We start from the raw sequence: 13,747 nt of genomic DNA on the forward strand, positions 1-13,747 counted from the left end.
ATATATATATATATATATATATATATATATATATATATATATATATATATATATATATATCTTTTTCAGAGCAGAGATTTGACAACATATTTTGGACACAGTATACTTAATGACAAATAAATATTATTGTTAGCAAACGTACGCTGCAGAATAGAATAGTCACTTTCAGGGTAAAACAAAATATATAGAGGAAGTAGAACACTATTCAAAAAAAAATCTTCATAGGCATTGAAATAGAGAAATAAGTAAAATTGGAACTAATAGACTTTTAGATTGGTAAGCTTATGAAGAAGGATGTATATGACCCCTTAGGTAAATCCTGCGTCGGAAATGTGAAAGTGTAATATAAAAAGAGCATGAGTTCACATAGTATATACGTTTTTGGGTTCGATGAAGGCATAGGCCAAGGGACAAATTCGTGAGATCTATTGAGCCCAAGTGGATGATATGTACAATATGGTATTAGACTCAGACTCCTACAATATGACGATGGAGTAAACTTTAGGATGCTGAATCCCTAGGCAGAGTGTATGTGACACCCCCGAGGGTTGATGAGGGCGGGTCAAAATGAAGGACTGACATGCATATTTTATGACACGCGCTTTTTTTTTTTTTTTTTTAATCTATGATGGTATAGCCCAAAGAACAAATTTGTAAGTTTGTCATATTGGACTATGACAAAAGTGAAAACTTAATTCACTAAAAAAGAAGGGAAATTTTCATATTTACTTAAGAATTTGTAAAATATTCCATAATATACAACTTGGTTTTGAATGATAAATTGTACAACATATATATTATAAATATACTCTAAAAATANAAAGGTAACCGTTTTTGTCTTAGATTTTGGGTAGTCTTGTGTGTGTGTGTGTGTGTGTGTGTGTATCACCTTATTTGCTACTTCATCCATAACATTTTCTTTCCGTATTACATCTAATATTGCTAATCACGATTAAAAATATGGAAGGAGATTTTTGCATATGATTCTTGAAGAGAAATAACCTTATTTATTTGAGTTTTCTAGTTTTGATAAGTTTATGATTAATTGCTAGAGATTGATAAGTTGGGACTTATATGTGACATACACGTAAGATTCCCATTATTTTAACCAAACGGCTAAACTAGCATTAATGAAGGTACAATCATTTGGACCAATGGTGTCAATTGTCATGAATATCGACTAGTGGTCACCTTCAAGGTGTCGTGCAATGGTAGAGCTAATAGCTATCACTAATAATTCGTTTGAATTAGGTAAACACATATCATTTGCATGGTCTTGTGATGTATCATGCTATAAATAAACAAAAAAGAAATAAAATTGGGCTGAAATTTCTGACTTTTATTGTTAAGGGGTTAGTTTCTTCATTCAATTTGACTTGCTACACTTTGATCAATTGCATGATTGACTCTCACACTATTAATCGTAGCCCTCCTTTTCATCAATTTGTCCTTTTTTTTCCCTTCTAGTTTATACAATTGTCCTCACTTTTTATGAGCTGGTAGATCAGTACAAGATTATCTATATTGATATCTTGAGATTTTCTAATAAATTTATTTGTAATGTAGCTACTTGGCAACATTACTTTCATGGTCCATTTAGCTCACGGATTTTGAACTGCATTCTTGGATAAAAATTCAAAAAATGCAATCTTAATTGAAATCGTCTAGAAATAGAAGTTTTGTCGTCAACTACTCTCAAGAACCAATAAAATTGTTTTCCCAAATACACTACGAAATTTGTATTTTCCTACTTTCAATTCTCTATTAATGTACATATATAAGTAATTTATGTGTCAAGGGTCTATCGAAAATAGTCTCTATACTTTCATAGGGTAGGAGTAAGGTTTGCATACACATATTTTTCGCGGACCCCATTTTTGAGATTACACGGAATTTGTTGTTGTTGTTGTTGTTGTAGATAAGTAATTTATGCATGCATTATTGCTTCTTATGCTCATTTTTATAGGACTGGAAATGTCAGATTTTTATGTTTTTGAATATTGAGATGAGCTTTTGATCTTTTCCCTTCAAGTGTCGCAAGTTCTCCATGAAAAAAAAAAATTAAAAGAAGAAGGAATCTTGAAAATATTTCATTTTTAATTAAAGTTTCACTTCAATAGTACGTTAAAATATAAAAATATTCCACATAAGTAAAAGGAAAAAACAGAAAAATTTGTCTGTATTCATTGGTGCATCAAATGTGTAAATCTTATTACTAGTCTAGGTTTCTCTTATAGAACATGACAAAGATTTTAAGATCAAGATATTAATATCTTTTTGTAGAGTTCCAACCAAAGCTAAAACAGACAAAACTTGGTCATGTTATTGAAAAAGAACAGACAGAAAAAAAGGACATTGGAAAAATATACGAGCAGTATTCACAAGTATGAACAAAAGAAAACGCATGTGAAACGTTATATGGGAAGGAATATTTATGTCTTATTTTGGTCCCTAGTAGGAAAAGTGGTCCTTGTGATTTCTTAAAAGAAAAAATAAAAATCAAAACCCACCATTTATTGCTCTCAACTAGAGCAGAAAATTCAACTAATATCAATCTATAGAGAAGAAGATGGATAATTGAGGTTATTTTTCTGCTCAATTAAAATGCAGTTGCAACCACTTTTGCTTTGGGAAATTTTCATATTTTCTTAAGAATTTGTAAAATATTCCATAATATACAACTTGGTTTTGAATTAAAAATTGTACAACATATATATTATAAATATACTCTAAAAATAAGGTAACTTCCCTTATTTAAGGGGAATGTCATCAGATCCTTAGAGGACGTACTTCCCCTTATGTAAAGTATTTCACTTTTCAGTGTATGGTAAGCGTAAATTTAGGCCCTAAATATTCTCTTATTTGTTAATATTAATTATCAATATAAACCTATTATGTTACCACTACAACACTACCTCATAACAAACACTCCATATTCCCCAAAAATAGGTAATATATATATATATATATATATATATATTGTACAACCTTAACGTATTACAGGTGAAGCCGTAAGCTATTCATTGGTATACAACGCAATGTATATATAGCCCACGTATATTATGACTTATTAAACTGACTTATTTATCCTAGTTTTGAAATAGTATTTAGGAAACTTTCTTCGAATTTAGCATGTCCCAACTAAACCTCTTACAGTAAATGTTTATGAGAATAAAAGGAAGACATCAATAGCGCTTGGAGTCAAACACTAAAGATTTGCCGTTGCAAATTAGAATGTGGGTGATGGCGGGTTGAGAACAATTTGGTTCTTTCAAAGATGATTTTGAAATTTCTTCAATATAAACAATGTGTTTACTACCACCGTCCATGATTTTCGGAGCAATATGTTTTCTATAGAAATCGGCCCCTACACAGATATATTATATTGATACAAAATGGAGAAATCACGTAGAAAGGGTATATACGTTATGAAATCATGGAGTATCTTTTATTTGAGAAATTATGGGAAAATTGATAGTGATAGATATGTGGGAAAGACAGAGAGATGTTTTAAGTGAGAGAGAATATCATGGAGAGATTTTAGGAATTAAAAAGTTGTATATAATCTAATTAAAAAGGTATGATTTTTAAAAAGTTGTACTAAAAGTAATTTTATTAAAGCAGTGGTAGAAAATATAAATAAGTCTTTAAAGAGTTGTATTCTATGTAAATTCCTCAAAAAAGAACACTTTTATTTAAGGAAAACTTACACAAATGTCCCAAATAAATCTTAACTTACCAACCTCTAGCCACTAGTCATAGACTTACCAAAACTAGCTAACAAAAATTGAAAACCAAATAATAGGGTTCTTTCTCTCAAAGAATCACATGCAAAAATCACCTTCCATATTTTTAAGCGTGATTAGCAACATTAGATACAAGACGGAAAGGAAATTTTATGGACGGGGTAGCAAATAAGGTGATGAAATACAAAAATCTAATACAATATTCCAAAAATCTAAACAAAAAAGGAACTTTTTCAATGGGTATAGTTGAAATTCATTGAAAATATATAGATAAGTCAATATACAAAATTTGAGGAAGGTTGGAGGTGATTTGGACTGTTTTGTATCAAAATTCGTAATTAAATCGAGTTCAAAAAAGTCTTCTGCGACACATGTATCAAACATGTATCACGCATGTATCACACACACAGGTATACATGGGTATACATGTGATACACAATTGATACAAAATGATACATATGTGATACACAAATGATACACAGTGTGATACACATATCATTTTTTTTTCATGTTCAGCTTTTACTTCGAATTTTCAATTCAAACCACTTCAAAACTTCACCAAATCATCCCAAAACTGAGATTCAAGCTCCTTAAGTTGTGCCCAATCTATTCTAATAACACCCACTCAAAACAAAGCAAAAATTTGATATTTTTTGCTACAAATAGCTAATTGGCTAATTTGGCTAATATTAGTAATATTTTATCAATTGGCCAATTTTTGTAATGAGCTACTTATAAATGGACATAGCTGGTAATTTCCCTTTATTTAATTAATTTAGGTTTGCAACTCACTCAAACATAAAAATATATACACATTGGTAGTATCAAACTACCCAAAACTATCAATAAGTAACCAGCTTAGTTTTGATTCTCTTTGGCTTAGCATGTTTGTTTGATTTGAGAGTTTGCCGTTGCATAAACTCAAGAAAAGTAAATTAATGAAGTTAATTTCCATATAATAATTAATGAAAGTAATTAATAATCTTTAATTTGTCTTCGTTCACTTCTCAAACTGATGAAAGCATCAATAAGCCGGCTACTCATGTCCAGATACCTCAAATCTTAAACTCATCTTTATTTGTCACCTTTTGCGTTAATTTTTTTTTTTAAACATTATTTTCTAGAAAATTAATTCGATGTATTCTTTTTTCCTCTATTTCTGTGTATGGTTTGTGGATAAGAACCTTATGCATATATTCCATGCATGACGCAATTCTATGAGATAATGAATCCTATATTCACAGGTCTCAATTTGAGCTTTAGGTCGGTAATTGTCTTTGTTAGGGAGTGTTTTATCTTTAATGTTGAATTTTGAGGGTTAGATTCAAATTAATCGAGTCTCAATGAAAATAATGAAGACTGGCTGAACCCCTAAATAATCACGCAACAATATAGGATGACTTTGTCATTAAGTAGATGAAACTTGAGAGTAACAAGTAGGCTGGCTTTTATAAAGAGGTCAATCATTTGATCGATTTATAGGCAATGGCTTGGTTAAGGGAACCCACCGGAGCCGTAGCGAAAGCGAGTCTTCATAGGCAATTATCATTGCTTATGGACCTGAACCTGGGCGATCTATTCATGACCAAGATGAACCTTGGATGAAACTAAGTGGAGGTCCGAACTGACTAATGTTGAAAAATCAGTGGATTAATTGTGGTTAGGGGTGAAATGCCACTCGAACCCAGAGCTAGCTGGTTCTACAAAAAGTAGATGAAAGAAACATATAGATGTAGAGAATTGAGTAACTCTCTACATTACATTTTTTAACCTTTTCAACTCTCAAAGAAAATGAATGAAGTGAATATATCTTATTTATCTTCCAAAGATACTAAACAATGGGAATTCAATCTTCAATAATCAAATCCTAAAGGAAGTAAAAATATTACTTAGTTCTCTTTACCACCTCCTCTTCCCAATATGGAGAGTTGATTGCTTACTCCAATGGATTTTTCATAGATTCTCATTTTACTATATTTTGTTGGTTTATGCGAGACTTTTAATTTATTACTCCCTCCGGTCCAAAATAAGTGATTTTTTGGATGATTTTACACAGATTAAGAAATCAACCTTTTAGCATTAATTAGCAATGGAATTGACCATATTAATCTTTACTATCTCACATAAACACTCCTAATACATATTCCAACACTATTTACTCCAAGGACAATGTAGGGAAAAAAATAATTCATTCATTCTTGAAATCTGGAAAAATCACTTATTTTGGACCACAAAAAAAATGCCAAAAAATCACTTATTTTGGACCAGAGGGAGTAGTCAATTAGAAATAATTTGTTTTTTTCCTATGACAAATTGGTCATATTTTCGGTCAATGTCTCATTCCTTTGACTTGAATATGGTACAAGATATCACTCTTATTTATTCAACCAAAAGAAATTGAAATAGTAGTTAAGGGAAGGATGTTATTATAAAAGAAAGAGTTCACATAGTTGCAAGCCAACGTGAAACATGGAAGAAGTTTTCTAGATTTGTGTGATGTCAATAATATTTGAATGTACCTCTTCATTAATGGTTTCTTGTTGAAGTTATCTTCCTCATTAATTTATTTGATTTTATAAACAAGCTAAACAGATATGATTGGTCGACATAAAATTTTATTATTATGTATTAGATATATTGTGTTAGGTCAGGGATTGGAAGAACAAAATTAATTCCGTGTGATCTATAGGTCATGGATTCACGCCGTAAAATCATAGCATCAGACTAGGCTGCCTACATCATACCCCTAAAAGTACGGTCCTTCCCTGAACCCTGCATGAACACGAAATGCTTCATACACCGAACTGCCATTTTTTCTCAGTTATGTTTCTTGTCTCTGATATATAATGCTTCAAAGAAAAACGAAACAGCTTTGAATCCAAATTATGCTATACATCATAATACGAGTTTCAATTAAAATATCAAAATTCTTATGAAGGTTCATTTTATTTTTTGCTTTCCCATTTGTGATGCTACATGGAGTTCATCTTATGTTATGTACCAAAGGAAATTCGAAATTAAGATCTTGATGATCACTGGTCAAGGTCCAGCACGACCCAAGGTTTGGACCAAGACTGGACTAGTCCCTCAAATGAAAGCTGGACGGCCCGTTTCGTAAAGCCCATTTCATTTTCACTTCCTACTTTGTATTATAACTGAACAGCTTGTCTGAATGGTTGTTACCTATTGTATTATACTGTTTTCGTATCGTTAAATCCGTCGTTACATAGCGACGAAATGTGCCACTTTATGTAACGACCGATTTGGTGTGATCGCATTGTTATCTTGTCTCTTTCTCTCATCTCACCCTTCATTTTTATCAAATAATTTTATTTTAACATTTATCCTACCTTTCTATATAATAATTTTACCCCGTATCATAATTTTTTCTTTATAATAGTGCAAGTTTATTCTTCATATTGCTGGTGCATGATATCATGAAACAACGGCAAACGATACAATCTATTCAAATATTGTATTCATCAAACGATACACTATAATACAATACGATACGATACAAAACGATATGTAACAACCATCCAAACAAGCTGTTAGAGAAATCTAACATGGCGGAAATCAATAATTAAGGGGGGGGGGGGGGGGGGGAATAATATAAAAATTAGTTCCTAGAAGAGCATTCATTCTCCGGCAGGTGATAGTAGTTCCTCAATAGAAATGGAAGAACAAATGAATAAATTACATGAAATGACACCTATGTTTTCCTTTGCAGTTCACAAACAAGAATCGATCTTCGCCCTCTTTAGGGGTAACAAGTGCTAAAAAATGTTCCTTGATAGGTACAAAAGATCACATACAATACACAAGAAAAAATCTCTCACGATCTCAGTCTTGGAGGCTTTGCATCGATTAGGACCCGTCTCCCGTGCCCAGAAACACGGAGAAAGAACGATGACAAACTGTGTAAGCAGTTATTTACAACATTAAGCTCTTTCTATACCTGATTTTATCGTATGCCTATTTCCGGTTTAGTACTTGATAACATGATGACGCAGCCAGAGTTCATACATGACCATATGAAAGGCATCATGTCTTATAGGAGGTGAATTCCACTGGAAATGCTTCTGGACCTGATAAGGAGAAGATTAATCGTCAGAAAGTTACTATAATTTGCATTTTTTCACATTCACTAATACATTATTCAAGCAATGACATGAGAAAGCTTTCCATTTCAGGCATAAATACACTTGGGCTATTCCAGACCAAGTTTCAATGATGCCACTCACCTTTACTAAATTGTTGTGCAAAGTCACAAATTCTTCTTGTGTGATGTTCTTGAGTATTTGCTTTAGGTCATATACATCCTTCTCCCTCAGTATGACCGCAAATTTATTCCAATCGAGAATGTCATTGAATGGCAAGTCATAGTAATCAGAGAGTATCACTGCAGTATGACCCAAAGGTGTGGAGATTTAGGCAGCAATTTAGTGAAAGTAAAACAATCAGAATAAATCTACCAATTAAACTAACTTGGTGGCCAAATTACTTCCGCACAACCTTCCCTCGCCCATCACCTCTGGGACACCACCTCTAAGGATCCCTTATTTTTTGTCTTTTCTTAAGAGAAAGAAGACTTGACTAAGACATGTGACTGAACTGTTTTGGTCATCCCGGTAACAAAATTGCACTTGCAATATTTCATTTTCGTAGTAAAAACAAGTAAAACATCACCTCTTACATTGAGCTCATTTCATTCTTTTTTTTTTTCCTTTGTAATTTCACTTGTTTCGACATGACAGTTTTGCTCAATTTACATAATTTCCTTCCAAGTCAAAGTGATACATAAAGTAGTGAACAACAAGTTGGAGAAAGGGAAAACAGATAAGGAATGACAGAAAAGGGGTAGAGGGGGGCAGATAATTTGTCCATAAACTAAAGTTGGAGAAAGGGAATACAGCTATGGATTGACGGAAAAGGGGTAGAGGGAGCAGATAATTTGTTAATAAACTAACTTAAAGGATGAAGTTGACTGACAGTAAAAGAATTTAGGGCTCGTTTAGTACGAGGGATAAAGGATAATTAATCGCAGGATTAAATTTGAGATGAGTTTATCCCATATTTGGTTGAGATAAAATCGTGGTATAACTAATCCCGGGATTAGTTATCCCGGGATTTTAGTATTTTTTTATCCCTATGGAAGGGTGGGATAACTAATCCCAGGATAATTAATCATGGGATAACTTATTTCCCAACAAAACGTCCCCTTAGAGTGCAAAACAATCCATTTTATAATATATTTCTATGTAGCCTGGCACCTGTAGACAACAGAAAATATAATAATAGCGAAAAAGGTAGCTCATCAAACAGTTGACCCTCGTCCTACTTATAACTTAAATAAAAAGCAATAGCAACCGCAGGATGTGTAAGCAGTTACTGACCAATTCAACCAAGCAAGACTCAGTTGTTCCATGCAAAACAGAATTTGTAAATGATGATCAAAGACTTGGTTTACACAATATCCTATATGCCTTTCTTATCCTATTTTAAAGCTTATCATGATTTCAGGTATAATTTCCACATGAACCGAGAAGCTACAAAAAGGTAGTCATTCAAGAAGAAATTCCACCATAGTTCAACTTGGTATTGTGGCAAGTCCTTACCAGGAACACATCCATAATGTATTGAGTCTGCTATACGAGCACTATTAACCTGTGAACCACCAGGACATATGCAGAACTTTGTCCTGTAAAATCTCTTTTGATAAACAAGAGGTCCTGTAGCCCTGTTTATCCTATTGTTAGAAATATCAAGTTCTGTGTCATTTTCCCATTGACGTGCTAGGATAACCCTGATTTTAGAGTTCCGATGACCTGCCCAGAAACCCAAAGTTGTCCTGTAAAGTAGGATTACTGTTAGTGGCATGCAATCCTTGATTATATAACTTTCGACAAGCTACACAAATATATAGTGAAAAGTGACAATTCATAAGTGGCAAGCCAGACAAAAGTTAATTACTGCAAATACGAAAATAAATACATAAAATAGTTCACGAAAAAGACCTATGGTTGGGGAGGGTAAAGAATGAATATGTTCCTTCTAAAGCCTCCGCCTCAAGGAGTAAGATTGGTTAAAATGCGCATTTTCAAATATGATGCTGCAAACTGCATTAAATCTAGAGGATGGGTTGTTGAGAGCAGAAGACCGATATGCAATAGGAGGATAAGATAATCACATAAAGACTGATTACTGAGGGACCTATCTGGTTAAAAGGCTAAGGTTGCATTGGGACCCTAAGAATAAAGATAGAACTACCTGATAAATCTACTATTGTGTGCTATTCAGTGTAGTCTAAGAAAAATGGCCACGAAAGTTCTCAAAGATGTGCACACACAAAAAGGAAAGTTGACATAAAAGATAGTAATAAAGAAGAAGGCATGTACAACGCAAAGCCAAAGATATGGTAGATGCAAGTATGCAACCGTATGAAGCATAATTACAAGATAATGTAAACAAGATGCAGTTGACAATTACTGCAACAATTATTCGAAACAGAATTGCTTGAATTAGAACTTTGAGCAAAGGCAAAGAGCATGTGTCCTTCAAGCAAGCAAAAGTTAGTAAAAGTAAATATCCCCCCCACCCCCTGAGCGGAAATCAACAATTTTTGAATGCCATCTTTTGTTTAGGCATGAGTCCTAAGAAAGGACCGAAACGTCGGCTGTACTACGGAAAGTACTGAAAATGTGGAATTACAGGCTAAACTATGTGGACTGTTAACAGCGAGATAACAACAACAACGACGACGACGACAACAACAACTATTAACAGACTAAAAATAATTGAAAGGTAAAGACAAAAACTTTCCTTTTTAAACATTGCACTTGGACAAGTAAAAGGAGAAGAATGTGTATTCAGCTTGGAAAAAATGACTATGTATAGTCATTCTTTCATCTTTTAATTTTTCCATTGTTAATAGTGTCTTTCAAATGTTATGGGGGAAAAATATTAAGCATGGATGGGGGTAACGCTAGGGCCCAAGGTGAGAGGAAGAGTATGCAAAAAGCTACTCCATAAAAGAACTGTAGCCTCTACCATATAAACTATCACTATACTGGTGCAGAGGTTTTGTTGCCTCTATCCTTGGCTAAGTGAAAACACAGGATTCCACTATTCACATTGAAACTACCACGTTGATGTGTCAACAAAACAAAGAAACAACTCAAGATTAAGAAATGTAGAAAGAAATTTCTATAAAAAGTGAATGGCCAGGTCTTTAGCACATTTTTATTCAACACAACTACCTGTTCTCAATGTCATTTCCTCCAGCTGGAAGGGCAAATGGCTGCAGGACTTGCGGAAGAGCAACATCTTTGTGTGGAATATATCCAACATCATAGCTAGGGGAGCACACAACACGAATTGCATTCTTTACAAGAATGGGATGCCCTTCAGTTGCCCTGACACCAACATCATGACAGGTAACAAAGAAGTGATCTGCACCCATGGTTCTATTCCAGTAAGGGTATTTGGCTATCAAACTATCAACATAATTCTGGACAATTATGGTCATGTTCTCATATGATGTGCCCTGCATTTCATCAAACAATCATCTTCTTATAAGATACATCAGGAGTCCCAAAAGTCAGGTATATTGGATCCACCAATCTTAAAGAGTATAGGTATTTTAAATTTTATGTTACAAAAGCTAGAATCAGAAATATACAATAGATTATGAACAAAAAGTATACATCCTCTCAGAAGTATGAGACTTTTCAATGTTGGCACATAATGATAATATTTTTCTAAACCAAGAGCTGTTATACTACTAAAGTATACGAAGCACAGTATGAGACTTTTTCAATATTAGCACAGAGTGATAATGTTTACGAACCAGGAGCTGGTAAACACCTAAAGTACAACAGGAAGCACCTTACATGGACACAATAGAAAAGAGAAAAACCTATCCACATTAAGTACGAAGGGAGAAGTGACATTACTCCATACACACAACTCCCAGTTTCCTAATAAAATGGAAAACACTGTTTTCAGCATTTCTTGCTGCATTTCCAGCTAACAGTGTAAGAGATAATACTATGTTTTACTCTTTCTCTCTCTTCTCTCTCTCTCTCCCTCTCATTTGGAGCAGGTATATGCTTTTTTGATCAGTCGGAGCAGGAATATGACTAAACCTGACCTTACGAAATGCCAAGTCAAATATGGGCATCTGACTAAGGACTGACGCCTGAGGGAGTGATAAAGTTCTCTGTTTTCCATAATTGACTTCATTCATATGACATGCACTAGTTATCCAAACAAAATCTTATGGCATGCATTGGCATTTCCCTGAATCTATCAGTAGCATCTCCATGGGAAAAAGAAGCTCTTTTGAAGAAAATTTTGGTTGCCACGAAGACTGCATTGGAAAAACTAGCACATTCAACTACCATACCCCACATAAACAGATTCTGCAATCTAACATCTGATTCCTAACATAAAGATTTGCACTATAGCCAACAATAATATGTGAAGTCATTGTACTTCTCATTCCTGCATCCTGCATCCTGCACCCTCCCTACCATAAGATCCAACTGAATTAAACAAAATTTAATCACCATGTCTACCACTCCTTGTTAACCTATCTATCAGTACCACTTACCATCCTTAACTAGGAAAACATCAAATCCCCTTCGACCTTGTTAAGACAATCAACTCTTACGAACGAACTGAACGACTTTAGTACCAATTAAAATATGACAAAAAGATGGCACCTGATGCACTGTATAATGTATTTATTGCCACTCTCCGGTCAAATTTTCAGCATATTAAGTAAAGCAGGCATTAAATTTAACAGTACTTTCAAAATCTAACAACATTAGCAGCATCTCATATCGAAATTCAGTTCATAAACATCAAATAAAACCAAATCTAACACAGACAAAATAAAATAAAATTCATATTTTGCATACTCTAGAACATTCAATACCTTTCCTCTCATCTTATGACAAGAGATCGGAATGAAGAACAAGTGTGCCTGATCTGGATCCTCAGTAACAAACTTACTCTCTCGTATATTCTGGAAGAAATATCCTTCACTAGAATACTTCCCCGTTAGCTTCCTCGGCGTTTGGTAAAACGTCTTTGGATCTCCATCTCTATATATATACACCTTAAATTTCCTCTCCATTTCCTCATAATTCAACCTAAAGACTTCCGGCGAATTATACACATCCGATATCACCTCCTCATCCGCTTCAACAGCCTTAAATCATATAAAAAAACAGAAAAGCTTAAATCAGTAATTTCTCGAAGATTCCAGAAGACTCTAGAAGAAATGTTAGTTACCTGTGATTTTAAGGAGAGAGTTTGAGCAGGAGAATTAGGGGAATGGAAGGATTTGAGAGAGAGGTATGTGAAGGAGAGTAAGGTTAAGATGGCGAGGGAGAGGAGGGAGCTCTGGAGACTGCAGTAACTAGATGCCAATGGCTGTGGAGGTTTCGCCGCCCACATTGCCAACGGAGATGGCGGATTCCGGTGGAAATTTCCGGTTAAGGGAAGAATTTGGGCTCAAAAGTGCTGTGTTAGACTGGATTTGGGCTTTCTGACGCCTAGATACACACAAGTATTTCTACTGTTAGAATATTTAGTTAAAAAACAGGTATTTAAAAATTGTTAAATAAGGATACGTTGCAATACGAAAAGTAGAGAAATACTTCCTCACTTTGATTTTATATAAACCTATTTTCTTTTTAGTCCGTGCTAAAAAGAATGACCTCTTTTCTTATTTGGTAATAATTTACTTTTATGCAATAATTTATAGCCACACAAAGTATATGTGCCTCATTTTACACCACAAGTTCAAAAATCTTTTTTTAAAGTTTCGTGTCAAGTCAAATGGATTCACATAAATTAAAACGGAGGTAGAATAAAATTTCTTATCCTAATCTTTTTATGATAAAGTGCGCAACAAGTATTCTATTTGGTACCTCTCACTAATAAAGATATCAAGTGACTACGCACTAAAATTTAAACAATAGGAAAAAAAA

At 33.8% G+C, this 13,747-nt stretch overlaps 1 protein-coding gene across 1 annotated transcript; it reads right to left on the reverse strand.

The window, feature by feature from the left end:
* Positions 1 to 7,387: 7,387 nt before the first annotated feature.
* LOC109239920 (probable glycosyltransferase At5g03795) lies at positions 7,388 to 13,338 on the reverse strand. Its single transcript, XM_019406519.1, has 6 exons — positions 13,047 to 13,338; positions 12,688 to 12,963; positions 11,006 to 11,292; positions 9,365 to 9,597; positions 7,991 to 8,148; positions 7,388 to 7,834 (listed from the first exon to the last, which is right to left on the reverse strand). The coding sequence occupies exons 1-6, from the start codon at positions 13,209 to 13,211 to the stop codon at positions 7,733 to 7,735; spliced, it is 1,221 nt and encodes a 406-aa protein (XP_019262064.1). The 5' UTR covers positions 13,212 to 13,338; the 3' UTR covers positions 7,388 to 7,732.
* Between the last annotated feature and the right edge of the window lie 409 nt (positions 13,339 to 13,747).

The sequence above is a fragment of the Nicotiana attenuata genome, unplaced genomic scaffold (assembly GCF_001879085.1).
Source record: "Nicotiana attenuata strain UT unplaced genomic scaffold, NIATTr2, whole genome shotgun sequence".
Classification (NCBI taxonomy): Eukaryota; Viridiplantae; Streptophyta; class Magnoliopsida; order Solanales; family Solanaceae; genus Nicotiana; species Nicotiana attenuata.

What these genes read in the sequence shown, in the direction of transcription:
- LOC109239920 (XM_019406519.1), bottom strand. Translation starts at nt 13,211, where the DNA reads ATGTGGGCGGCGAAACCTCCACAGCCATTGGCATCTAGTTACTGCAGT. An exon ending in CTCTCTCCTTAAAATCACAG is followed by an intron (nt 12,964 to 13,046) that starts GTAACTAACATT and finishes ATATGATTTAAG; the next exon opens with GCTGTTGAAGCGGATGAGGA. An exon ending in TGCACAACAATTTAGTAAAG is followed by an intron (nt 7,835 to 7,990) that starts GTGAGTGGCATC and finishes TCTCCTTATCAG; the next exon opens with GTCCAGAAGCATTTCCAGTG.